The 26,143-nt window shown below is 39.9% G+C and overlaps 4 protein-coding genes across 7 annotated transcripts in view; 2 read left to right on the plus strand and 2 right to left on the minus strand.

Annotated features, from left to right (window-relative positions):
- The window catches only part of prkdc (protein kinase, DNA-activated, catalytic subunit), a 31,708-nt gene extending 26,761 nt beyond the window's left edge, over window positions 1–4,947 (plus strand). For both annotated transcript variants that reach the window (XM_082546653.1, XM_082546654.1), the window contains 15 exons: window positions 26–209; window positions 391–551; window positions 733–944; window positions 1,038–1,125; window positions 1,205–1,348; window positions 1,509–1,716; window positions 1,814–1,881; window positions 1,967–2,187; window positions 2,409–2,501; window positions 2,610–2,711; window positions 2,820–2,891; window positions 2,982–3,183; window positions 3,407–3,595; window positions 4,140–4,279; window positions 4,537–4,947. In XM_082546653.1, the coding sequence (XP_082402779.1) occupies window positions 26–209; window positions 391–551; window positions 733–944; window positions 1,038–1,125; window positions 1,205–1,348; window positions 1,509–1,716; window positions 1,814–1,881; window positions 1,967–2,187; window positions 2,409–2,501; window positions 2,610–2,711; window positions 2,820–2,891; window positions 2,982–3,183; window positions 3,407–3,595; window positions 4,140–4,279; window positions 4,537–4,741 (2,289 nt within the window). In that variant the 3' untranslated portion in view covers window positions 4,742–4,947. The remainder of the gene's footprint in view (window positions 1–25; window positions 210–390; window positions 552–732; window positions 945–1,037; window positions 1,126–1,204; window positions 1,349–1,508; window positions 1,717–1,813; window positions 1,882–1,966; window positions 2,188–2,408; window positions 2,502–2,609; window positions 2,712–2,819; window positions 2,892–2,981; window positions 3,184–3,406; window positions 3,596–4,139; window positions 4,280–4,536) is intronic.
- A 1,676-nt stretch (window positions 4,948–6,623) lies between these two features.
- On the minus strand, window positions 6,624–17,086 carry garem (GRB2 associated, regulator of MAPK1). 2 transcript variants are annotated; one of them, XM_082546417.1, is made up of 6 exons: window positions 16,689–17,086; window positions 14,679–14,819; window positions 13,287–13,417; window positions 10,302–11,489; window positions 9,866–10,020; window positions 6,624–9,734 (listed from the first exon to the last, which is right to left on the minus strand). In XM_082546417.1, exons 1-6 carry the CDS (start codon window positions 16,807–16,809, stop codon window positions 8,876–8,878), a joined length of 2,595 nt encoding a protein of 864 aa, XP_082402543.1. In that variant the 5' UTR covers window positions 16,810–17,086; the 3' UTR covers window positions 6,624–8,875. The 2 variants fall into 2 exon arrangements, with proteins under 2 accessions (XP_082402543.1, XP_082402542.1); XM_082546416.1 differs by having other exon boundaries at window positions 6,624–9,737.
- A 718-nt stretch (window positions 17,087–17,804) lies between these two features.
- Window positions 17,805–22,118, plus strand: ncf2 (neutrophil cytosolic factor 2). 2 transcript variants are annotated; one of them, XM_082547635.1, is made up of 15 exons: window positions 17,805–18,018; window positions 18,222–18,304; window positions 18,448–18,556; window positions 18,696–18,830; window positions 19,031–19,138; window positions 19,314–19,373; window positions 19,496–19,539; window positions 20,262–20,403; window positions 20,566–20,631; window positions 20,786–20,840; window positions 20,943–20,986; window positions 21,076–21,224; window positions 21,305–21,416; window positions 21,584–21,680; window positions 21,772–22,118. In XM_082547635.1, the coding sequence occupies exons 1-15, from the start codon at window positions 17,845–17,847 to the stop codon at window positions 21,861–21,863; spliced, it is 1,470 nt and encodes a 489-aa protein (XP_082403761.1). In that variant the 5' UTR covers window positions 17,805–17,844; the 3' UTR covers window positions 21,864–22,118. The 2 variants fall into 2 exon arrangements, with proteins under 2 accessions (XP_082403761.1, XP_082403760.1); XM_082547634.1 differs by having other exon boundaries at window positions 20,566–20,630; window positions 20,764–20,840.
- A 490-nt stretch (window positions 22,119–22,608) lies between these two features.
- On the minus strand, window positions 22,609–26,094 carry dph2 (diphthamide biosynthesis 2). Its single transcript, XM_082547636.1, has 7 exons — window positions 25,949–26,094; window positions 25,532–25,688; window positions 25,227–25,339; window positions 24,672–24,892; window positions 23,844–24,533; window positions 23,370–23,552; window positions 22,609–23,247 (listed from the first exon to the last, which is right to left on the minus strand). Exons 2-7 carry the CDS (start codon window positions 25,679–25,681, stop codon window positions 23,120–23,122), a joined length of 1,485 nt encoding a protein of 494 aa, XP_082403762.1. The 5' UTR covers window positions 25,682–25,688; window positions 25,949–26,094; the 3' UTR covers window positions 22,609–23,119.
- Between the last annotated feature and the right edge of the window lie 49 nt (window positions 26,095–26,143).

Consider the following 26,143-nt stretch of genomic DNA (forward strand, 5'->3'; position numbering starts at 1 on the left):
TCACAAAAGCAGTTTTTTCCTGCAGAAAGTGGAAGTGGGATTGCAGTTACAGGCGCTGAAGTTGCTATGTGAAGCGACCAGAAAGGCCGACGAGGAGCTTCAGTCTTATTCTCAGGACTTTGTGGAGACTAGCAGCATCATAGAGACGTACATGACCTTGGCTAACTTCTGTGACAAACGGTTAAGAGAGGAGGAGCAGAGCGATGCTGGTGAGTAGTGACATTTCCCAGGAAGAGATTTGCTCAGATTGATGCAAAAAAGACCAACAGTGAGCACCCAGAGTACTTAATGTGATCAATACTTGGTCTTAACACTTTAGCTGTGTGCTGAAGACTACTGAGAGGATTATTTCCTCCCTCAAATGTTGGTTGCCATTGTTTACGGTTACAGAAACACAGTTTCCAGAGCTTCTGGTGCTGCCGATGCATGTAGTGGAAAACATGTTGAAAGCACTGAAGATGAATTCAGAGGAGGCTCGCCTCAGGTTCCCACGCCTGCTACAGATCATTGAGTTGTACCCGTCTGAGACGCTGGACCTCATGACAAAAGAGGTTAGCTTTGTTAACAAAGAATGTCTTTAGTATGTCGAAACGTAATTCTGCTGATTATAAAAGAAAAATAATATATGTCCAGTAAACATAAAAAACATTGAAACTATTAGCAAATGTAAACCAAATACCTTAAAGCTTTGGGAATGCAGATGTTTTAATTGTGTCGTCTGTCTGTATATAGATGATGTCTGTTCCCTGCTGGATGCTGATTAGCTGGATCAGTCAGATGGTTGCTCTTTTGGACAAGCCAGAAGCTGTGGCAGTACAGCACTGCATAGAGCAGATAGCAGAGTGCTACCCTCAGGCACTGGTTTATGCACTCATGATCAGCAGTGAGAGCTACCAGTTTGAGGACTCGGCTACAGGACACCAGCAACAGGAGTTTGTCAACAGGTAAGTTTGTAGGTGCAGTTTTTTGGGGGGTCGGTGTTAAAAATATTTTTTCAAAAGCTTCAGTTTAATTTTATGAGCGCTGTGCATCAACAGGCTCAAGAGCATGCTGGACAAGGGAGGTGCTGTGAAGAACTTTGTGGATGCGCTTCAGCAGCTGACAAATCCTGAGATGATTTTTAAGGTAATGAGTGAAAGTTCAGACATGATTTCAATCAAAATGCCAGACGAAAACTGATTGTTTTCATTCTGTCCACACGCAGGATTGGTGGGATGGCGTAAGAAATGAACTGGAAAAGCCGACTTTTAACAGGAAGCAAATGGGAGACTTGTATGAAGAGATGCGGTCTATACTCGGAGACTGCAGCGCAGATAGTCACGGGATGTTTCGAAAGAAATTCATCAAAGTTTGTCATTTCTTTTCTTTTTTTCCTCTTTTTTTATCTCAAAAATATGATTCTCCAGAAATTTGTGAAATTAGGAGGCTAGTACAGATCATTCATCAGCAAGTGAAAAGAATATGCAGCTTCTAATCAAGAAAATATAATGTTATGCTGTTCCCTGCAGAAGTTTTTCAAAGACGTGGAGAAATTGTTGGGACCGAACGGCAAACAGCTGTTTGAAAAGAGGAAAGATAAAACCTTTTTGCAGAAAGTGGATGACCTGGCTGCATCCATGCGTGGATTTCAGAAGGAGCCAGGGAACCTGAAGGAATACTCACCTTGGCTGAGTGGATTTAAAGCAGACTCATTCAGAAATGAGCTGGAGATCCCAGGTTAAGAGCTATACTGATTAATATTGTTTGATTTATTTCAAACAGTCTCATCCGTTATGTTCTATCCACTGATGAGGCTGTGTTTTCTTTCTCGCAGGACAATATGACGGGAGAGCCAAACCACTGCCAGAGTATCATGCAAAGATAACCGGCTTTGATGAGAGGGTATGCACTTTAAAACAGGAAGAGTTAAACGGTTTGTTCTCGTCCTGGCTGTAAGTGTGAAAGTTCTCTGGGATCTTGCCTGCAGGTAAAGGTGATGTCTTCTATTCGTCGTCCCAAGCGTCTCATCATTCGTGGGGATGACGAGCGGGACCACCCCTTTCTGGTAAAGGGCGGGGAGGACCTCCGACAGGACCAACGAATCGAACAGCTTTTCGCTGTCATGAACATCCTGCTGAGCCAGGACACGTCGTGTTTGCACAGAGGCTTGCAGCTCCGCACCTATCAAGTCATTCCTATAAACACAAGGTGGTGGGCATGTCTGTGTCTCCATATCTGTCCCTTCAGTTCCACTTACACTGATTAAAGATTGAATAAAATGTTTGTTTTTTTTTATTTTCTCTGATAAGACTATCCAGTAAGAAAAATTTATTTAATATTATAAGTATCATTTGGTTCTTGGTCCCATATTTAATTACTTAACAATTATTAGACAAAATATTAACTAACTAAGCAAATTATGATTACAGAATTGGTCTGATTGAATGGATGGAAAACACCTGTACTCTAAAGGAGTTTGTGCTCAACACAATGACTGAGGAGGAGCAGCAGAGGGCAGGGAGGTACAGTATATTTATTCCACCCTAATGCCGTGGCCCTGTGTTTGGTGAAGAACATGAAGTTCATCTAGTGTTTGATGATATGATGGCAGTTGTGTCTTTGTTTTAAAGTTCCATGGATGAGTACAACGCCTGGCTCTCACGCTTTGCACCAGAAAACCGAAAAGACAAAAATCGTGTGAGCGCTATTGCACTTTATGGTCTGGCCTATAAGTGAGTTACCTGAATTTTTACTCCTATGACACTGGGTTCAATAAATGCTCATAAAAAACAATTTGAATAATTTTAACAGACTTACACTTGCATTTCATTCTTTGCCAGGAAAGCAAAACGTGCCGATGCTGTCAACAACTTTATGAAAGTATTGCAGTGTGTGCCCAGCGATTTGCTGAAGTAAGTGGACTGCATGTATAGCATGACTGCTCGGGACATGGTAACACTTGCAGTAATAACCTTCATATTTTTCTTTGTTTTAAATTCTAGGAGAGCTTTTCTAAACATGTGCAACAGTCCGGAGGCCTTTCTGTCCCTGCGATCCCACTTCATTAGCTCTCACGCTTTGCTGTGCGTGAGTCACTGGATTCTTGGGATTGGAGATCGCCACCTCTCCAACTTCATGATAAATATGGAAACAGGGGGCATGATTGGCATTGACTTTGGGCATGCGTTTGGCTCATCCACACAGGTATATCCAGTGAAAGGAATGTTAACTCGCCTAAAGCAAAATGCCATAGAAGAGGCAATAAGTGATTTACACGTGATTGGGTTGGGAGAATTTATTGTCTGGTTTAGGTGTATGAATCTTACTGTCACCGCTGAGGTGACCGGCTGCATGAATGTGAAGCATGTCAGAAGGTGACCTACTGTACTGTTAATCTCTTTCTGTGCAATCCCGTATTTTCTCCCAGTTCCTCCCTGTGCCTGAGCTCATGCCTTTCCGGCTGACCCAACAGTTTGTGAATTTAATGCAACCCTTGAAGGAGTCCGGTTTGATCCAGAACATCATGGTTCATTCGTTGCGGGCCTACAGGGCTGAGCCAGACCTTCTGCTTAACACTATGGACGTGTTTGTCAAGGAACCCTCCCTGGACTGGAAGGTAACCATTGAATGAGTGGATAGATTTTGGATAATGTTTTCAATAGTGTTCATTGAGATTTTAATGCATCCATTTAGCCACAACTCTCTTAAGGTGTTGCCACATTATTCCAGTCAGGTTGAAGTCTGGACTTTTCTGGATTCGTTTCTTCCTCAGCCCTTCTCTTGAAGATTTGGGTCTGTGCTTAGGATCATTTGACTCTAGAATACAGAGAAGTTCATGGTCGACTCAATGACTGCAAAGTGCCCAAGTCCTGTGTTGTATCCAAAGCAAGTTCAAATCATCACCCCTCGACTTTGCAGACAGCACATGCTGAATTTTGGATACGGATCAAGATTGTATTATATACAACATGTGGCATGTTCTGTTTTCATTTGTGGCTCTTGGCCATTGTATAGTCTATTGTTGTTTTACAGTTTTTGTTTGTGAAATTGAATTAATTTAATTTCCCCCAATAAAATGTTGCTTGCTGTTGCACATTAAAGACTTTTAATCTGTTTTTCAAATTACGATACAAAAAAGTTGTGTTATTGTTATCATGCAGAACTTTGAGATGAAACAACTGAGGAAAGGAGGCACATGGACAGAGACTGTGAACACCAAAGAAATCAACTGGTATCCCTTGCAGAAGGTTAACTTTGCCAAGAGAAAACTGGATGGAGCTAATCCAGCTGCTATAACCAGGTAGATCATCAAATCATATTATGAAACGTCTAATAGGATTTAATTAACGTTCTATGCTAGTACAACCCTCTGTTTTTGACATCCATAATGATGGAAAGTCCCAGTACTCAACTAATGGTAACATTTTACTGAGTGTGTTGATTCATATTAGGGGTCATATCTGAAATCAGAAACCTTTATAATACAATTCAGTCACTGTTTTGTTATTCTCCAGCTTGTCTTGTTTTTGACTTGATGTTTTGGGTTTATTTTGTCAGTGAGGAGCTGAAGCTGGGTTTTGAGAAGGATGGTGCCTTCCCGGGGATGCAGTCGGTGGCTCTGGGCACTAAGGAGCACAACATTCGTGCTAGACTTCCAGCCGAAGGCCTGTCAGTGGAGAATCAGGTGGACTGTCTGCTAGACCAGGCCATGGATCCAAATGTGCTTTGCAGAGTTTGGGTGGGCTGGGAACCGTGGATTTGAGTCATTCAAAATAAATCACACGTTTAGAAACTGTATGCAAATGATTTTTAGGGCCTGAAAGAATCCTTTGATGTCAAATATGTTCTCTAATGCAGTTGTGGAAAACCTTTATATGCGTCTTGTTCTTTTTTTTGCCAATTTGCTTGGCAAAATTGTATGACGTTTGGAACAAAAGGAAGAAATAAAATTCTGTGGAAAGTGTGAAATCTGTAACTAATTTATAACTATACACTACGGCATTTATATAGTAATATTTTATTATGAATTCAGCCATGTAGTTATAATTCAGTTGCACAGGGCAGGTAATCAGAAAACTTTCCCATTAAGAACGGGAATTAATCAGATTAGAGATTTGACAGTTGAACGGGATAACTGATGATCACCCATTAGTTACTAATGGTAACTAATACCAGTCAAGTACCAGTCCAATCAAATTAGTTTCCTTAGAGCATTAGCCATTTTTTAAACAAGTTGCTGTGTTGACATCAAGACAAATGCTCCATACAAAACCTGGTGGAGTCAGGAAGGAGGCAGCAAATGGCAGGAACGGCTAACAATGCAACAAATAAGCACAAGTTGGCATCACAGGCCTAGTCATTGTTCATATGCAGTTGTTTTAAAAGTCGAGCTTGCCAAATTTGACCAAGTGTGTGTCTTTAGAGTGAGGTAATAAAACATGTTGGTAACAGTAGACACATAATTACATGAAAAATAGGCAAAACCTTTAAAATCTGCATTTATGTACACTTATTTTAAAAACCGGATGCTGCACAGTGCACCAGCAACTGAAGAAAACAGGCATATCTGCTCTTTCATAACCTCTATTGAAATCGTTTATATGGATAAGGCTTGTGCAAAGTATTTTCAATAAATCACACTTACTTAAAGACATTCAAATTTAATCAAAGCTTTAAAAGTATGTGGTTTAGAATATGTAAACCTAAATCACATGTTGATAAAAAGCAGAACTTACGAAACCTTTGATCTGCGGCATGTCAGCCTGCTTAATGTACAACCGGAAAGTGCAAGACAGCAGAAGTAACGAAACAGCAAACTGTTGATAAAGGTGCTGAACACCTGATGCAATTTGCTGTCTCACTTCCTTTTTGCAGCATTTGACATGCGCCTGTATTCAATTTGCTATTCTATAAAAGATGCAGATAACATACACTCAATATCGATTACTAAAAATAACCAGTTAATCAGTTACTTATTGTCTCTATTAATTCTTTAGTCATCTCAAATTTTGCCTGAGAAATGACCCAAATTATAAATAATTGTCTATCAGCTGAACAAATCATCAGTCGCACTGGAAAAGAGCAAAATAATGTTAGAAATAAATAAACCAGGTGAGTTTTCTAACTGGAAGTTATTCACTGAATCCAGAGACGACTAAAATGAATTCTGACGTGAATTTTGGGGGAAAATGACCCAAGGTGGTAAATTTCAGATGGCTACTCTTCTAAACTGTTGATGAATTGAACTGGAACAAGCTGTAATTTTATGAAGTATGAAATTCAAATTTTAAATCCTCGAATGTCTCCCTGTCCTTTTAGCCTCTGCTCTGACTTTGCAACTTTAACATAGACATGGAGCCAAGTGGTGAAACCACCATATGTCACAATATTCTGGGGAACTGATGAAACTCATGTTTCTCCATGTCACAGCATAGACACGTATTTCCCTGGACAGGCAGGCACGCCTTAAAATAATTATTTTGTGAATTATCAATGAATGAAGACTGACTTACACATAAAGCTCTTGCTGTATATCATATAGATTGCGTTAATCGCTCAAACTTTGTGATCAGTAGTAAAATGGTCATGCTTGTTACTACTATGAAGCCTACTACTGTTACTTGACCAAGAAGAAAAACACGAGCACCAGTTAATCCATGTTTAATAGATGATACAATGCAAAAGGGGAAAAAGGGAAAACAAGAGTTAAAATGAAAAACAAATGTTCAGAACTCAACTTGTAAGTAATGATGTCAAACCCAGTGTCACAGTTATTTACCTTCTTTTTGTACAAAAAATTGCAACAGTTCATGTAGGCAGTGATCCAGAGCTGAGTGTGTTACCAACGCAGAATGAGCTTTGGTTCCGAGTGCTTCACAACGTTGGATTAGTCGGACACGGCTAGATGTTGGAGTGTTTTCACAGTTCATTGAATAATTGCAGAATTCTTCAATTTAAATTGGCTAATGGTTTTTGAATTATTTCTTTGGCATGCATTTTTTATAAATAAACACTGTGGCATTTTCAATACGCTTAATAATACCCTATAATACTCCACTGCTTTGCATTTCCTTTCCGTGGTCACTTTGGAGTGCCATGGCTATTGCATAAGACATTATGCTATGTAATAAGTTTCCAGGGACAGAAATCATTCTCCATAAAAACAGCGATACTGACACTAACTTAAAAGGAAATACAGCTTATTAACATTATCTTTTGGTCAGTGTCCATGGAGTGCGAAAGAGATTCGTAGGTATTTTCCCCCCGTGACCGAGTGTTATTTTACTGCATGAAGTTAGAAACCCGAGTAGAACCCACATTTTACAGAATTAAAAAAAAAACAAAACAGAAATTTGAACATAAGCTTTTTCTCAATAAAAAATAATCTCAACATTAGTAATCATTTCAATAAAAAAAATTTATATTTAATTTGCACCTACATACAAAATAAAAAAAATATCAAGTAAAATATGTAACACCCCACTGTAAAAAAGAGAAAAAAACTGTTGGGTGGGGGGGAAACAAAACAACAGCTATTGGCCAACAGACCAGACCCGAGTTGTACAAAAGCTGTGACTGCTGAGGCACCTTCATGTGTCAGCCATAAGAATGGTCTGACAATAACTCTCCTGCATATTTTGCATCATGTTAAATTACTGCATAAATAACTCAATTCTGAATCAAGGGTATTTTTTAAAAAAGTTACCAATACAAACAAATATTTCATTGTAGTTTATCATTTTCAAGTTTAGCCTACATGCTTCCGTGGTCTGGAGAAACTCCAGTTGTTAGTGTATACTCTCTGACAAAAAGAAAATGTTACGTCAAAATATCAAATGGTTTAAGGTCTCTGGGTTAAGGCGCAAAAAACTATTACTTCTGTCTCGCAAGTATTGTAGGTAACACTTACCAATACATACAGTGGAAACAAATGAGTACCCTTGCAATTAAAAAAATGTAGTGCATTCATTCTCTACATAAACAATCTCATCAATTATATTTAATGACCTCAACTGCTATATTTAATCTGAAATCTACCAAAGTGCATGATGCATTTAATTTTTCATTTATATTGGACGCCAAGATCTGTTGGCGCTTTTGGTTATCTCCATGTGAGTTTAAAAGAAAGGACAGAATTTGGTTAGATGTAACCAATTTCTTTTCAGGCTTAAATAACCCAAAGTGACATTTAGCTGAGACATTTTAGGTTACAATAAGCAGTGTTTAACTTCAGGCACACACAAAAAAGAGCTCTTGCATAGGAAGTGTCACCTTTAAACCCTACTGCAGATAATGACTTAGCGTAGCTAACTGTTATTAGCACAGTTATATTAAGGGGATGCAAATTCTGAGGGAAAACAGAACCCTGTCATGCAGTAATTCATTTTCCAAAGTTAACTATCTCCTGTCACCTGATACCAAACTGGGTTTTCTGTAATTATTGGCAGTTGGCTCTACTATATATATATATTTCAAATATTTTCTAGTTCGTGCTCTTTTAAACATTTAGCTATTCGCAGCAAAATTCTGTGACACTCTCCTTTTACAAAAGACAATATTGTCTTCATATAGCTCTCACATTAAAACGATTATGTGGATTTCTTTCAATTCCCTGGCTTAAATTAGTATCTGTGTAATGACACGAATAGGTCGTGGGTGTAAAAGTAAGCAGTTGACATGTAAATGTCTTTGTGAAAGTGCCAAATGATTCCATTCAGTTAGCAAATAGGAGTCATAGACTTTAAGTGGGCATTACCCACTTGTCTTCCCCACCATGTAGTAACAAGAAATAAGTTCATACTATACAAAAAGAAACTCTTTGTGGCTTGATGTGCATAGCATACATACTGAAGGCATGATGTTCTCAGCTTTACAGGAGTTTTTAAGTTACATACTGTTATATCTTGGGTCTCCACCCATTTATGAACTGCATGAGTTTCTTCACCTGCAGTTTGCTTAGCTTGAAGTCCTCAGACAAAATCTCCTCGGTGAGCTGCAGGAGTAGATTCCCATCAATTTTTTCAGACACGAAAAGAGAAACAATGTCATCTGGCAGGCCGATAAATTTCAGACATTTGGAGACCTCTTCAATTGAAAGGCCAGCCAAGCTCGATGGTGGCTGCCACTGTGTAGTGTGAGACAAGGATGGACAGTTAACAGTTGGAGTGTTAGAGATGGAGTGTATCTCTTTTGTTCCCTGCTCATGTTGAGCAAGTGAGGAATATAAAGTTTCCGGCTTACTGTCACAGACTGACTCTGACAGCACATCTGTGCACTTCTTTATGGCATTTGATTTTGGTGTTCTTGGTGGCAAGATCGGGCAGGAGAGGCTCTGCTTAGTGTTAGATGCATCTATGAGCTTGTCACTGTACATTTCTGAATTGCAGCTTGAAGATTTGTTGCAGAAAGGACTCAGAGATGCTTTCGGCAAGTTAAAGTCCTTACTGCGGTGTGCATACTCTCGGCCATCAAAGTCAACAAGGCTGGTTGTACAGGTTTTTGGAGTGCTTGGGGTTCTCTTTCTGGGGTAGCTGTAGTAACTTCGACAGGTTGTAGGCAGAAACTCGTCCATGCAATGCGAATCCCCTCCACTGAAATTATTTGGCCAAGACAACCGCGATAAAACTCCATCTAACGGTGAGCTACTACATGGCGAAACAGCCTTCGGTTCAGTGCTGATGGAATTAGCCCAGCTGCAAGGGTAGCACACATGGCTTTGCTCTTGTGGGTCAGTTCCTTCTTGCTCACATGTTCCACTGCTAATGGAAAAATAGTAGATTAATTTATAGCATAAGAATAGCCTCATACATGTAAACATAGAAAGGTACAAAACTTGATATCTTACAGCATTTGTTTTGAGAATGTGGGTGAAAATTTAAATTCTTACATGTTGTGGAGACCAGAAGAATAATAGGAGAGGGTTGGACTTGGAGACCGAGTTTCTTGCTGCCGTGGCTTCAAAAGGACAGGCACTGATGGTATCTGTTTCAGGCCTCGTGGTGGGATTGGTGGTGCATTCAAAAGACGACATTCTTCCTTCACCTAGGATGAAAAGAGTTTGTGTTGAAACAGTAACTAAAGCTTATGTTCTTACATTACAGTCATTCTTCAAAGAACCCTCAGGTTCAGCTTTTTATCTGCAACAGCCAATCAAACTTGTTGTTTTCAAGTAGTTTTATTTATTAATTTACTGCATAGTAGCTACTCATGCTGGCTTTTGCTGTAGTATTAAAATACATTTGTTGTGAGCACGGACGCCATCAAATCAACTAACACTCCAATCCTAAGACCGAAAACTCTAAAGTACAATAGATTATACTCACAGCTTCAGACTTTGGTGGGACTGGTGGAGGAGCAAGAGGCACATCAGAGCTGGTTATGGCTCCCAGAGGACAAGTGACTGGGTTTGTCAGTGCAGCTGTTGTGGCACAGTCACTGTTGAGGCCTCTGATTCCTTCGCTTTGAGAGGGTTTTGGAATCTGACTTCTCAAGTGATCCAACCACAGCTCCTCATAGGGAACATCCAGCTTGTTGAGGGTTGGTTGTGGGTTTGTGCAGTCCAACAGCTCTGGGAAAAAGTGTTCATTCTCTTCTGAAGGATGACTATCAGAAGGCATAAGAGCCCAATCTCCGCATGGCATACAACCCTGCAAGTTGACCTCACTGTTACCGTGCAGGTTGCTGCCATACACACACACAGACAGTCGGTGGAAGGACTGGGTGAGTTCATCTCGGGCGTAAGTCAAAGAGCTGGGAATTTGCATATGATTGGGACAGCCGCTTGAACTCCCGCTTCCTCCACTGCTACAACTACCATTGCCACTGCTTTTTTTGGGGCTTTTGCCATCTTCATTCCAGTCTGTTCGTACGTCCCGGACAGCACGAGAATAGTCATCGATATCAAACTGCTCCTGGCAGAACGCAAACCAGCGATGCACCATAGTATCTAACCACAACTCTCCTTGCAGCAATTCTTCTGGAACAATAAATCGTGGCATGGCTATATGAAACGGAAAATGGATAGGGATAATTTTATTGCTTCGCAGAATGCAGCACACAACCACTGTTTTCGTCTGAATGTTGACCAATTTGTACCGATGACCCTCCCTAATGAGGTGGAGGTCATACTGGTTGCGGGGTGGGGTGCTGGGTACTGTCACATTGACCGGGAGACGGGTTTTCTCCACGATGTTCCTGATGTTGTGCTCCCCGTCTTGCATCTGAAGCTCAAGTGGACTGCAGGTACTAAACCTGCCTTTGCACTGGAACGGCAGGCTGATGCTCTCATTGGTGCGATGGTTCATGCAAATCAAGCAAGGCATCTTGCCTCGACCGATCTTACTGATGGAGTTCAGCTTTCCAATCTTCTTAAAAATGGTGTTGAATCTTGATTTTTCTTTGAAGCTTTTGGCATAAAGGATCTCAGCTTGGCCCATTAACGTCAGTTCATCACCAGTGTTTAGTGTTATGTTGTAAACCTCTGTGTCTTCATTGCATTCCCCTGAAGCCATCTATGAAAACATTACATACATGAATTTCGATATACGCAATGAAATGAATCTATTTTACCAACCTTAACTTGGAAAATTTTAAACTTTAACTGGAAATCTACAGTTATGAAATACTCTTGGTGGAAGCGTTTAGAATTATAGCTACAGTGGGGCAAAAAAGTATTTAGTCAGCCACCGATTGTGCAAGTTCCCCCACTTAAAATGATGACAGAGGTCAGTAATTTGCACCAGAGGTACACTTCAACTGTGAGAGACAGAATGTGAAAAAAAATCCATGAATCCACATGGTAGGATTTGTAAAGAATTTATTCGTAAATTAGGGTGGAAAATAAGTATTTGGTCATCTCAAACAAGGAAAATCTCTGGCTCTCACAGACCTGTAACGTCTTCTGTAAGAAGCTTTTCTGTCCCCCACTCGTTACCTGTATGAATGGCACCTGTTTGAACTCATCATCTGTATAAAAGACACCTGTCCACAGCCTCAAACAGTCAGACTCCAAACTCCGCCATGGCCAAGACCAAAGAGCTTTCGAAGGACACCAGGAAAAGTATTGTAGACCTGCACCAGACTGGGAAGAGTGAATCTACAATAGGCAAGCAGCTTGGTGTGAAAAAATCAACTGTGGGAGCAATCATCAGAAAATGGAAGACATACAAGACCACTGATAATCTCCCTCGATCTGGGGCTCCACGCAAGATCTCATCCCGTGGGGTCAAAATGATCATGAGAACGGTGAGCAAAGATCCCAGAACCACACGGGGGGACCTGGTGAATGACCTGCAGAGAGCTGGGACCAAAGTAACAAAGGTCACCATCAGTAACACACTACAACGGCAGGGAATCAAATCCCGCAGTGCCAGACGTGTTCCGCTGCTGAAGCCAGTGCATGTCCAGGCCCGTCTGAAGTTTGCCAGAGAGCACATGGATGATACAGCAGAGGATTGGGAGAATGTCATGTGGTCAGATGAAACCAAAGTAGAACTTTTTGGTATAAACTCAACTCGTCGTGTTTGGAGGAAGAAGAATACTGAGTTGCATCCCAAGAACACCATACCTACTGTGAAGCATGGGGGTGGAAACATCATGCTATGGGGCTGTTTTTCTGCCAAGGGGACAGGACGACTGATCCGTGTTAAGGACAGAATGAATGGGGCCATGTATCGTGAGATTTTGAGCCAAAACCTCCTTCCATCAGTGAGAACTTTGAAGATGAAATGAGGCTGGGTCTTCCAACATGACAATGATCCAAAACACACCGCCCGGGCAACAAAGGAGTGGCTCCGTAAGAAGCATTTGAAAGTCCTGGAGTGGCCTAGCCAGTCTCCAGACCTCAACCCCATAGAAAATCTGTGGCGGGAGTTGAAAGTCCGGCGACAGCCCCAAAACATCACTGCTCTCGAGAAGATCTGCATGGAGGAATGGGCCAAAATACCAGCTACTGTGTGTGCAAACCTGGTAAAGACCTATAGTAAACGTTTGACCTCTGTTATTGCCAACAAAGGTTATGTTACAAAGTATTGAGTTGTATTTTTGTTATTGACCAAATACTTATTTTCCACCCTGATTTACGAATAAATTCTTTACAAATCCTACCATGTGGATTCATGGATTTTTTTTTTCACATTCTGTCTCTCACAGTTGAAGTGTACCTCTGGTGCAAATGACTGACCTCTGTCATCATTTTAGGTGGGGGAACTTGCACAATCGGTGGCTGACTAAATACTTTTTTGCCCCACTGTATATATTATTATATTATATTCATAAATGTCACATAAAAATAGATGGATTAAATGTACCTTAACATTGAAAATGATTTCCTCCATAACATATACCCTTTCAGGGAAAGCTTTGGCCACTTCCTCCACGCTGTTGTAGTACTGCACAGGCTCTTTGACATCTCTGTCCTGCTCAAGCAGCTTGAACTGACCTACGAAAAGATGGAAAAGACACGTCAATGGTGTTTTGCATCAACACAGACTTACAACTATAAAATCACATAATTTATTTTTGCCTTATATATTTTAGTGAATAATTCTTCAGTTTAGGCAAAGATGCATCATCAAATATCATATTTGATATCTGACAATGCGCAACATATAAATACTGTAAAGTACTTTCAATGCTCGGATAGAGTAGAAATGCGCTTTATAAGAACTACCGTAAATGTCGGGCTATAAGCCGCTACTTTTTGCACAAGCTTTGAACCCTGCGGCTTTTAGTCAGGTGCGGCTTTTCTATGGATTGTCCGTGATTTTTGTCATATCGTAAGACGATTTGTTTTGTGTGTTCCGCTGTTGTACGGCACTACGTTGCCTGGCGGAAGGATCGGGGTTCAAGAGTGGTATGTTAGTCACATGTCCGTCCGCCAGGCAACGTAGTGCCGTACGAAGTAGCGCGAAAAACAAACTTCAAAGTAGCGCTACGCGTTCAGAGGGAGTCGTGGATGATGAGCGGCGATAAACTTGCAAGTTATGCCCAAAAAGCAAGTTATGCCCAACTCCACCGGTGGATTCTGACAGCGTGGAAAAGTGTGAAAACATCCACGATCACCAACGGATTTTGAAGGGCTGGACTGCTGCATGATGGAGAGGAGGACACCGCCACGGCCCTTCTGAGGGTGTTCGACTCTGACACTGACAATGAGGATTTCTTTGGTTTTGAAAGTGACAACGAAGGAGAGAAGAAGAGTGGATGACGAAGCCATCATGAGCCTATTTGTATCCGACACTGGAGGAGAGGACTTTGGTGGTTTTAGTGCGTAGGAAGAAGAGAAAGATGGTGGTGAATGACTGACTTTTCTTCTTGTTAAAGCTGTGTCACTGCACCTGAGCCTAAAAGGTAGGCCGAATCTATTGTTCTGGTGTGCTGTAGGTTATTGTTATGTACTACATGTGCAAATATGTACCCATAACTTGTTTTTCAAAATATTAATAAAAGTGATGTCTCCAAACAGCCATCTCTTTCCTGACAATTCCCTTTGTGCATATTCTCTTACATATGATAAGTCAACATTGAAACACCTGCGGCTTTTGGTCAGGTGCGGCTAATGTATGTACAAAACAGGATTTTCCCCTGATTTTAGCTTGTGCGGCTAATATTTAGGTGCGCTTTGTAGTCCGGGAAATACGGTAGTCCATTTACCATTTACAAGACAAACTAAATAAGCATAGACTGTGGCTGCATCTCACCTTCATAGTGAACTGGGATCTCTATTTTGGGCCCAATGACATAATGTCCCTCCTCCAGACTGTGAGCAGTAATAGTCGTCCACTGACGACAGGAATGAATCAAGAGGTAGTCATTGTCTCTGAGCCCTTCAACCAGCTGACCTACAGAAAGTAAAAAAAAACCAAAAAAAAACCACACTATTTACAGAGCAGAAAACAGCATAATTTGCATAATTACAACTTTAAATTAACCGCAAAGTAAGCACTGAACCATCCAGCAACAAAACATCTAAAACAAAAAATGTTTATATACGTTTTTACCAGGTGGTGTCTTGGATGTGGGTCATGAGAGAACTATTGAACCTTAATAACTCAGAGAACAGGCCATTCTATTAAATATCACTTTGAGAAACACCACTGCTTTCATACCACTCTTTAGCCATACAGTCTGCTCCATTCAAACTGAGGCATTGGATTACCAAGCACATTTAAAGTCACTATGGATTAGGCCATTAGTCAATGACTAATGGCCTAATCCATACCTCTCTAAAAAGCATGCTCTATCATTCAAAGTACAATACACCACTTTAGTTCTCCAGAAAAGGCCAGGCATGTGTCAGGGAGATGGAGAAAATTATTCAAATTATTAATGATACATAATAGCAAAGTGCAGGGCACAGTCAGCATGTTTATTTTCAGGCATACTGAGGGTAACATAGTTTTAAAGATGCACTTTCAGACCCAGGACTGTATCAGAATCAGTATTATTTAAGTATTCTGATTCTGATAAAGATACACGTTCAGACCCAGGATTGCATTAACATATAGTTTAGTTAGAGGGATAGTAACAGTACTGTGCAAAAGTCTTGAGCCCCCACTCATTTCTTTATTTTAGTAGGAAAATGGGAAATGGCTGCAATATGTGCAAACATACATGGAAATACAGGCTATAAGGCAAGTGCAGAGTTTGTACAACTCTAACAAAATTGAAAGTCAATATTTTATTTGACCACCTTTGTTCTTTAACACGGCCTAAACTCTAAGGCAGCCTTCTTGTAATTTCTTTACACCAGTTGCTGCAGTTCAGCCTCCACCCTATTTAACAGGTGGCTGTAGTCACTCCTGACTTTCTCTGTACATACTCACAATGCTCTGAACCAAACATTTCTAAATTGCATTCACTGCTCCATCAGACCTGATGCTACTGATTTTCAGTCAGGTTCTTGGTTAATTTGGTATTTTTTGTGGACTCAACAAAATAAATGGGAATCGGAGTGTATACACAACACTGGCTGGTCCCTTTAAACGATCCCTTTAAATTAGGTACTTTTTTGTCCTTGAAGAAAATGGTCAGATACAAGACCTAGAAAAACCTTGAAAAACCTTCAGAAAACCTGGAGAACTATTGCTCACGACCACTTCAGAAAATGCAAATCTGGCAACTTCTAAGCAAATTATGAAGAAATTAGTGGTGGCTAAATACTTTTGCACAGCACCATAACATTATCATGTCTTAATTCTTAAAAACAAATAAATAAATACTTGTCTTTTTGTAACCAAAATGAAGACAATGATGCTTCTCAGCTTAAACAGAGCAACTAGGTTACGATTTAGTTATAAGATTGGCATTGTGACTCAGCCTGCAACAATACATCTATATATTAAAAAAAATGGCTTTCCAATGGTGGAGCTAGACAGTATGTGGTACAACTCATCAGTCGTTGCAATACAGTTTTTACTAAACCTGAAATAACTTCATTATAATGATGACTATAGGGTTTACACGTTTAATACCAAAAAAGGTGAGATGTGCACAACGGATGCAAAGGTATTACCAAAAATAAACCAAAAGAAAAGAGAGAATAAGAAAACGCTTATTTTGTAATGTAAACTAGATCACGCTGTTGAGAAACGGTAAGTCACACTGCTAAACTCAATCGCAAAGATTTGTTACAGCTTAAGTTTGCCTTTGCTGCTAGCTAGCAGCTAACAAGCGCTGCGCTGATGGCGTGAAAAGGTAAAGTTACTTGCCGTTATCCAGCTTGACAATTTGAGGCAACTTATAATTACTGACGAGTTGATCTAATGGTAAGGACGTAGTACTCCATGTAACTTCTTTTAAATTGTTGTACAACATTGATCCAAGGTCCATTTTGTTAGATTACATTAGCCAACAAGAGCTAGCTACGTGTAAACACGGTCACAAAAGGCTACACTAAGCTAACGCACTAAATAATGTAGCGACTCTCCGTCCGCGGTGTCACATCACGCATGGCGTGTTTCTTAATAATCTTCGCATTTTTTCCTTTAAATTTGCCTACGTATCATAAAGAGTCGTTGTCTGATAATGTAGCAGAGCCATGTTTGTTTAACTACCGATGGGGCCAGCGCTAGTTTGGATCAGCCGGAGAGAGGCAGCGCGCAAGTCGCTCTGCTGTGATTGGTGGAGAGAGCCAGCGTAGGTGGGCTTAGGCGGTAGAGAACCAACCACAAAGCAAGGAAGCTGGAATAGTTTTCTTCTGAAGGTAAAGAATACATACTTTGGTAAACAACAGAAGAAAACCCATCAATACAACTGATTTCATTTACAATACAAGTGAATTAATAAAGCAGTGCTAGAGTGCAAAGCTTGTACTAGTAGGTCACTATCGTTTTTAAAAACATTAAGCCGGAAGTTGTAGTTGTTTCTGATAACTAAAAGACAACAAAAAGAATACCAACTGCCTGTTTCAAAGTGTTTTTACCTGGTGCTGCAAATCGTGATTCAATAAATAAATAAACAAATAAATATATAACCCTATTACTTTCAGTCTTTCTTCTTATCTTATCCTTGTTTAATGACACATCATTAAGTTGTTCTTGTGCAATCACATTCCCTACACCCTGTCTGTCAACATTCCTGGTAGAGGAAATCTATGGCTAAACATCACACGTATGACATATCTGGTGATGGGAAAGTATAACAAAATCAGATTAGCTTTATTTAAACACCAAACACAAATAATGAATTGTCATGTAACATCACATTGGGAAAAAGGGGACAACCCTTTAGCTTTAAGACCTGGTGGTAATGTGTTATTTATATACACCAACAATGACTTTCATCACACTTCCTCTTCTCAATGGTACAAATCAGAGGAACTTCCTTACTGTGGTCTATAGCTCAGTATACTCCAAACCTGCCAACATGTCTTTTGTGGACACTCTGCGCCATTGGGATGAGGCGGTAACTTGCGTCAACAGACAAGATTTCTCCAAAGCACTTGAGATTTTCTTGGGTATTCAGGAACCAAACTCCAAAATTTATTTTGACATTGGCTGTCTCCATCTTCTTGACCAAGACTTTGATGCTGCTGAAAAGGTATGTCTGATCTGCAGGCTGAAGCATAAACACACAAATATTAACAGCTGTCGTATCAGCAAATTAGTCCAAACAAGAAACTCTTTTGATAGTTGCTGAAATACAATTCTCCGATATGCTGCCTGAAAGCGCAAGTCACTGAGAAAGGAGAAGTAGACCTTACCATGTTTTCTAGAGGAAGTGACAGTTTCTTTGTTTCTCAGGCGTTTGATTGCAGCATACGCAAGGATGAACATTTGGCCATTGCCTTCTTTCAAAGAGGAATCACTTTTTACAAAAAGAAGAGGCAAGACACACCTGTCTTTTTTCTTTCTTTCTTTTTTTTTTTAAAAAAGGACCATATTTTTTTTTATGTTTAATGTTGTGATTTAAAAATGCTTAATAGTATATCATATGCAAATGTTTTAACTTTATTGTCTCTACATAAAGGTATGAGGAGAGTTTAGCGGACTTCCAGAAAACCTTTAAAACACTCAGGGGCAACCAGCTGATAGATTACAAAGCGCTTGGTCTCAGATACATACTATATGCTTGTGATGTGAGTATTCTTGATTCTATTATTAATCCTGAACATTACACCTAAATAATTCATTTGATGTTATGAGCTGTTCATTCATAATACAACTTAGCATTCTTTTTTCCTGGCCAAGGACACAAGCTTAACAATGTCTCCACAGGTTCTCCACAATATGGCCCTGGTTGAAGCTGAGCTGGGTAACTGGGAAAAGGCCCAGGAACACCTCACGAAGGCTCTTAACTACAAGACAGAGGCCAGGTTTAATATCATCGACAAAGCTCTGCAATCAATCCTAGTGAGTTGTGATACAATCACTTTTGTCAACCCATTTAAATGTGATTATATTTATGATATCAAATGTAGTAGTTTCTTCATTCCATTAACCTATATTTGGTAAGTTGATATGGTTTATTCTAATTTTGCTTTAAATCAGGTGACAGGATAATGATATGCACATGACTTTAAGTGTCACTCACACTGAAATTTCACCAACAGAAGCAGAAACTTTTCAAACTGGTCGAGTTCCAATCAAAAGAGATGTTTAAACCAAATAAGCACTATGTTGCAGAGCTGGAGAAGAAAGACTACCTGGGCAAAGCAAAGGTGACTCATTACCCAGCCTGTTTTATCTAATCTAGTGTGATTATAAAGTTATCAAAAGTCAGCATCTCTACACACACACACACACACACACGCATATATATATATATATAAATATATAGAGGAGAAATTATTGTTGAGTGATATCTATAAGCCACTTTCCCCCCGTTATCATCAGGTCGTTGCCTCTGTTGTTCCTCAAGATGAGTTCTCTGGATTTGCCCCATTGCAGCCTCAGGTGACACGCTGGCTTTTATTGGCTATAAAAACTTTACAGTTTGATGATAGACTGAACCTTTACATACCCCTGTGTGTTGCCATGTCTGTGATGGACTGTGTTTTTTTTTTTTTATTTGATAGGTGCAAGATGGTCCAACTCGTCCAAAAGAGCCTGAGGTTCTGAGGTATGATAGTCACTTTGGATCCATGCCGATTTGAAACTCTTTAAACAGAAATGATTTTAGTATTTAATGATGTTGTAGGTGGCAAGTTTTTGTGATATGTGGATTCGCCACTATACATGTTTACAACGTACAAATACAAAATGTGGGAAAGCATGAGACATATCTATGAAACTGTGCTTTCCACAAAGAGAAAAATGGGACTCAGAGTGTAGGTTTAATAATTAAAACCTGAAAATAGACATGTACCGTTACACAGAATAGTGGCAACTTTAACCTTTGTGTCTTATGTCTCTTCAATTTCACTTCAATTCCATTCAGTTTTACACAACAACAGTCGCCTCAATGTGTTTTATATTGTAAGGTAGACCCTACAACAATACATACAGAGAAAAACCCACTAATCATATGACCCCCTATGAACAAGCACTCTGGCGACAGTGGGAAGGAAAAACTCCCTTTTAACTGGAAGAAACCTCCGGCAGAACCAGGCTCAGGGAGGGGCGGGGTGAGAGAAGGAAGACAGGATAAAAGACGTGCTGTGGAAGAGAGCCAGAGATTCATAACAAGTATGATTCAGTGCAGAGAGGTGCATTAACACATAGTTAGTGAGAAGAAGAAATACTCAATGCATCATGGGAATCCCCCAGCAGCCTACACCTATTGCAGCAAAACTAAGGGAGGATTCACTCTTGATGCTATGTGGACATTTCTTGTGTTTACAGGGTGTTGGAAGGAGAACCGCACACTGTGCTCTTTGAGTTTATTCCTGAGACCAGTGATGAGCTGGCTGTAGTGCCGGGCAATATTGTGTTTGTGTTGCAGAAGGGTGCTGACAACTGGGCAAATGTGGTCTTCAATGAAAGAGTAAGATCTCCACATCTGCCACTTATTGTACAAATTTTAACACCAGTACACTGTGTTGTTTTTATGCACTAAAGCCAGCATTCATATCATGTACTTTTATCACACAATTAATGCATTGCTGGTGTCTGCTGAGAGTAAACATGGCTGTGATGTCTTTCACAGAGGGGGCTTGTTCCTTACAACTATCTGGAACGTTTGGAAATCTCCTTAGCTTCTAACAAAAACAAGGTAAGCATTTATTTGTCATTATTCTCAATTGTTGGTGTCATAATCAATGACTCTGGTAATGTCAGCGCTTAAAACATTGTAGTTTCCTTTCCAAGCTTTTAAAATAACACAGTCTTTACTTTTCTTTATTTTGAATGGGAACAACTATAAACAGGGAATAACTCCGCCTCCAAGCCGACAGCCACCCACCAGACCTGAAAGGATACAAGGTTGGCTTTTCTGGTACAGGATACAAAAATTAAATGAGGATTTTCGAATGATATCTGAGCCTTATGTGAAAAATCTAATTTTCCATATTTTCTTTATGTAAGGTCTTACTCCAAGTGAAGTCACTAGTGGAAATCGTCAGCGACAGGTATGCCAACGCAAAGAAAATGAGAAGTACTGAGATGTTTAATTCTGGCTGTTATTTTAAGTTCTTTTATTTCCTCTCATCATTTCCAGGAAAAACAGTCCACAGACAATTCATGTATCGTCAAAGTGCATTTCAATTTCAACTTTGTCGTCTCAGTCCCGTGTGGGTCACCCTACACGATGCTGATTGAGAAAATCAGCAGGAAACTGAATCTTCCTTCTTCTGCAATCACCTTGAGGTAGAGTGCATAATTAAGAAAACAAGAATGTTTGGTATGCATTGTTTGTACTTACAACTGAATACCTTTACTGGGTTTAGTTTAACCTCTGAGGCAAGTGAACAAAGTGTAATCAGTGCCAACACAGAAATGGAGAAGCTGTGGAGCCGTGCCAGCGGTGGGCGTGTCACTTTGTGGTGTAACACCAAGGAGGTAAGAGAGCAACCATCTATTGCCATGTTATTGCTGTTGTTATAGTAACAACAGCAATATTCCCAGTATTAGCGATACTGACGTAGTTTTAGTATCTTTTTGTTTTTGCACTCCTGTTATAATTTCCGTCTACACTGATAACCATTGTGGATCTTTGGGGATTTCAGGAGGAGATTCACCTGGTGGCACTTCACTCCTACGAGTCATCAAATCCCGAGGATCTGAATTTTCAGCAAGGGGATAAAATCAAACTGCTCTCTAAAAGTGAAGCTTCATTCTTTTATACGTCAAACATACAGAAACTCTACAATTTGATGGAATATATGATTCTAATTCACAATTTGTTCATCTTCAGTTAACCAAGACTGGTTGGAAGGGCAGTGTAACGGGAATACTGGGATATTCCCTGCATCCTTTGTGGAAGAAGTTCCTGCGAATGGCCAGTGATTTATGGCCAGGTTTGCTAATCTGTTATAAAAGCTGAAAACACTGATTAACAACTTTTCAAAAGTTGTTTGCTTTGGTGATAAAATGTGCCACTTCTTTTGATATACCAAGTCCAAATATGATGATTACAATAGCTGATTATAAATGCTTAAAATGTTACAATTTCCACTTATGTACATTATTTAAATGACTTTTAGTCAAAAATTTTAAGTCCGTATCTTTGCATTTATGTGGCTTCATATGAATTTCACCTTTCTTAGAATAGAATAGAATTCAACTTTATTGTCATTGCACATGCACAGGTACAGGGCAACAGGCTTCATTATGTAACAATTTAAAAAGAGCACTATATAAAGACTTACTATCAAACTTTATATTAGAAAAAACATAAAAAAACAGGACTGCATTTATTTTGAGGTCATCCTGACAGGCCTGGTCCAGATATCACAGGTATGTAGGATGTTGCAGCATGGAGTCAGTTTCATTAATTCTCCAGAACATTATGTGTACAATGTTGTGCAAAAGTCTTAAGACACCCCTTATTTTTTCTATGGAGCCAGACCTTCTTGTAATTTCTTAAAGGGGTCTTAAGCAATAATTCTTCATTTTCCTAGTAAAATACAGAAATGAGGGGCAGCTCCACACTTTTGCACAACACTCTTATTTAACAATGTAAAGCAAATAAACACATGAAATGCAAAGGTTATATGCATTTTACTTATTTTGCTAAAGAAAATGAAAAATATGAACTGTGGGATATTTTAATACGTTCAGCAAATTGTTTTCTTTTCTTTGCAGTGTTACAATTTCCTTCTGCTATAAAGCTCAAACCCAGGGTCAGCGTAGAGGTCATAAGATTTGAAAAGTGCATTTTTATACTTAATACATTTCCACTTCATACAAGGCCAATTTCCTCCAAGTTGCGTGAATAATTTAAGATGAGTGGTCATCTGACACTTGGGCTATTTTTTTCTAACACTCAGAGATCAAAATACATTTCAGTCATTTCCTGGTTCAGAGTAACAACCTTTGGTCTGGTTATGATGTCATAATACTGTAATCACTGAATCACAGATTCCTATAATTTAAGTAATGCAGTATTAAAACTACCACCGCCTGGTACTGATGTTAATAAAAAAAACATTTAATAATCACTTTCTTCTTCCAGTAAATACAGCTTATATGCTATACATTTGGTACATTGATAGGTTATTTATTAATTTACCAAAGACATTGTGGATTATTGGTAAAAATGATCACGACGATGTTCCTTCCTCCTCGTAGGCTATAGCTATGCCTCTCCTGCCCTCTACTGCTTTCACCACAGGTGTCTCTCCCAGCTTCTGCTCTAAACCGATCCAGCTTCGACCTGCAAGAAAAGATGCTGGAAAAAAATAATAATAAAATGAATAAATAAACACTTGTAGTGTAATACAAGATATTCATAAGCGTCTACTTTTGTATAGGAATTCATGCATGTTGATTAGGTGGAGCACACTGTCATACCAGCTGAGTTTGTGTTTGCTACGGTCAGCGTCTGGTTCCTCAAGACCACAGAGGACCCATAGGCCGGCTCTGTAGGCTCACTGCTCAGGAGATTGTGGCTTCGCAGAGCACCAGTGATTAATGAAACGTCACTTTCATCCTCCTCGTCCTGCTGATCAGCCAAAGATACGTGACTCTGTCCACCTACAGCAAGTTTGGGAAGAAAAAGGTTAGACGTGGCAAAATGAAACTACATTACACTACTGATAACAGACATATAGAAACATTTCCTGAAGGGTAATGGCCGCATGTTTGATTTTGCAGATTTGCGTCTACTCTCTAGATTAAACCTGGGCTCTTTTGCTTGTTTGGAGAACACGTAAACCACTACACTACGAAGCCATATAGACAACACCATTAACATCCTTAACATTAATACAGAACTTTAAGAGAGTTCATTTAAGAAAAGCTGATGTGAAAAACTCCCAATCGCACCTGGCAGGAGATGTCGGAAGTCTGTGACATATTCCTCTGACCATTCCCTCTTCCTGTTGCAGGCCACCTCCATCTCAAACGGCGTCACTACAGGTTTTAAAAACCCCCTTGAGTCCAAAAGTGAGCTCTCTGGACATGCAATTAAAACAAAGATGTCAATTTCAAGAAAGTTTGCCAGTTTGGGTACGTTCAGCTTCCCCATGGCAAACATGTAGCTCTTCTTGCCAGCTCTCTTGATGGTCTCTTTCAGCTGCTCAATGATAGAGAGGTAATCGGCAACCCCCAGAGTCCCAACCAGGATGCCGACCACACTGGCATCCTTGGCCCTTTCTATAGCATAGTATCTCTTCATCAGAGCGCGGCTGATGCTTATAGACTCGACCTGCCCCTTCGCTGTCACAGGGTCAAAAGAGCAAAACGAGCACCGATTCCAAGTCATCATGAAGTTTCGCAGGGTCGCTCCCTCCTGGCCCACATAAAACATACTGCAGTCCGTGACGCTTAAACTGCTTTTCAAGGTGAACTGACGTCCAAACTGATAGATGACCTGGCCATCGTCTTGGTCAGAGAGACGGGCGTCATCATCTTGTCTTTTAATCTGCCCATGACTGTAACACTGCTCCCCTTCAACAACAATTTCAGATGCAACAAGGTTTGGATACTCTGGTGACAGTAGAGCCAAAAGACCATCTGAGGGAGGAAAAAAAATAAAAATGTATACTGGTAAATATCTGTGGACAGATGGGACTGATCGAAACACAAAAATCTGTGTTGAGACATAGTAATTCGAAGGATCACACAAACTTTTCAAGGTGACTGCAAACTTACTAATGGCATGAGCATAGTTGACATCATAGAGGATGATTATGTGACTGTGTCTGTCAGGGTAGAGTTCTCTGAAGGAGGAGGCACACTTCTCCACATCTACTGCTCTTTGCTCAAAGATGTATAACAAGGGCAGCCTTCTGGATGGGCTAAGGCAAGCACTGCCATAGTGCACAATGCAGTCAGCGCCAACGTGTTCTGCAGCGACCTCATCCACACAGCAACTGCACATGAGAGTTCAACAAAAGTGTTAAATAAGTTAACACCCTTACTAGATGAGGAATTTCCTTGCACACTGTTTTATATAACACCGAATGCTTCTTTTATATCAAAATAAAACTCCCAGTAAATATTCTCATGTACTGAAAAACAGAGCTGAGATTTTGAATCCAAAGTCTGACAGGTCTGGAGATGTTGACAAGTTTTTGTCAAAAATATCAGTGAATGCAACCTGCCACCAATTTTAAAACCCAACTTTACTTGATGACTCAAAACCATTAAAAAAACAGTGTTGCATGAGTGCATTAAAGCAATGATTTCTTAAATCTACTGTGTTACCTTCCATAGGATGTATCACCCAAAATGTATGACTTGGCATTAGTGTTTCTCTCGATCTCTTCTGCCACTGCAACTGAATCCACCAACAGCTCATCGGGAAACTGCAGAGCTACCTGCACACACGGCAACCAATGTAATAATAATTAATAAATAAAGTATAAATTAGGCACTGTTTTATATTTTTAAACTGCAGTTGCTTTTAATTAAAACAAGACATATTAAGAATATTTGGCTACTAGGCCATAAATGCTTTTGTAAACAAAGGTGAGTGACATCTAAGAAAGTAAAATGTTGCTCCTCCTTACCTTTTCAAACTGATGCTCACTGATGAAGTCGCAGGTTTTTTTAATCTGATAAAACTTTTCCAGGTCATCCGCAGGTGTGCTCGTCTTCACTGCAACTCCCACCACACGCTGAATTACAGTTTCCGAGCTGCTGCTAAACGCACCAGCCATGTCTGTGCTGTGAACCCGTAGAAATGCGTGTAGAAACACAGTAAACTGGATTCAGCAACCCAGATATTTTAAATGAAAATCTGACAGACGTTAACGAAAGTCATAACACTGAAAAACAGCACATAGTGCGGAAAATGTAGTTTAGCTGTCTGCTAGCTTAGCTGGAGCTAGGTTCCCTATAGGTGTCCGCGGAGCCTCTAAACAAACTAAGTGCTGTTTCTAATCTGTCAGGTTGTGTATTTGTAGGGCTACACAACGTATACTCACAACTCAGAGTCATGGAGTTACTTGTGGACTTATAAATGTTCACTTTACAGCTACACACGTGTCAATATGATACTCCATCCTTTCTGCTGTGGGAATGACTTCCGGGTCAAATGTTTTTCAAAATAAACTTCGCCTGGCACGATTAAGAAAATACTTTTTGTTTCGCTCGTCCGGTATTCACAACCTCATCAAAAA

Source organism: Aulonocara stuartgranti (genome assembly GCF_965226115.1).
Source record: "Aulonocara stuartgranti genome assembly, chromosome: 9".
In the NCBI taxonomy this organism is placed as follows: Eukaryota; Metazoa; Chordata; class Actinopteri; order Cichliformes; family Cichlidae; genus Aulonocara; species Aulonocara stuartgranti.

Coding starts and splice junctions, on each gene's coding strand:
- dph2 (XM_082547636.1), bottom strand. CDS start 25,681: ATGGCTGGTGCGTTTAGCAGCAGCTCGGAAACTGTAATTCAGCGTGTG. Junction 25,340..25,531: donor GTGAGCATCAGTTTGAAAAG/GTAAGGAGGAGC, acceptor CCGTGTGTGCAG/GTAGCTCTGCAGTTTCCCGA. Junction 23,553..23,843: donor CTTCCGACATCTCCTGCCAG/GTGCGATTGGGA, acceptor AACTTGCTGTAG/GTGGACAGAGTCACGTATCT.
- ncf2 (XM_082547634.1), top strand. CDS start 17,845: ATGTCTTTTGTGGACACTCTGCGCCATTGGGATGAGGCGGTAACTTGC. Junction 18,557..18,695: donor ACATACTATATGCTTGTGAT/GTGAGTATTCTT, acceptor ATGTCTCCACAG/GTTCTCCACAATATGGCCCT. Junction 20,404..20,565: donor ATGTGGTCTTCAATGAAAGA/GTAAGATCTCCA, acceptor TGTCTTTCACAG/AGGGGGCTTGTTCCTTACAA.
- garem (XM_082546416.1), bottom strand. CDS start 16,809: ATGGACCTTGGATCAATGTTGTACAACAATTTAAAAGAAGTTACATGG. Junction 14,820..16,688: donor AATTGTCAAGCTGGATAACG/GCAAGTAACTTT, acceptor TACTTTCTGTAG/GTCAGCTGGTTGAAGGGCTC. Junction 10,021..10,301: donor TCCCACCAAAGTCTGAAGCT/GTGAGTATAATC, acceptor TTTTCATCCTAG/GTGAAGGAAGAATGTCGTCT.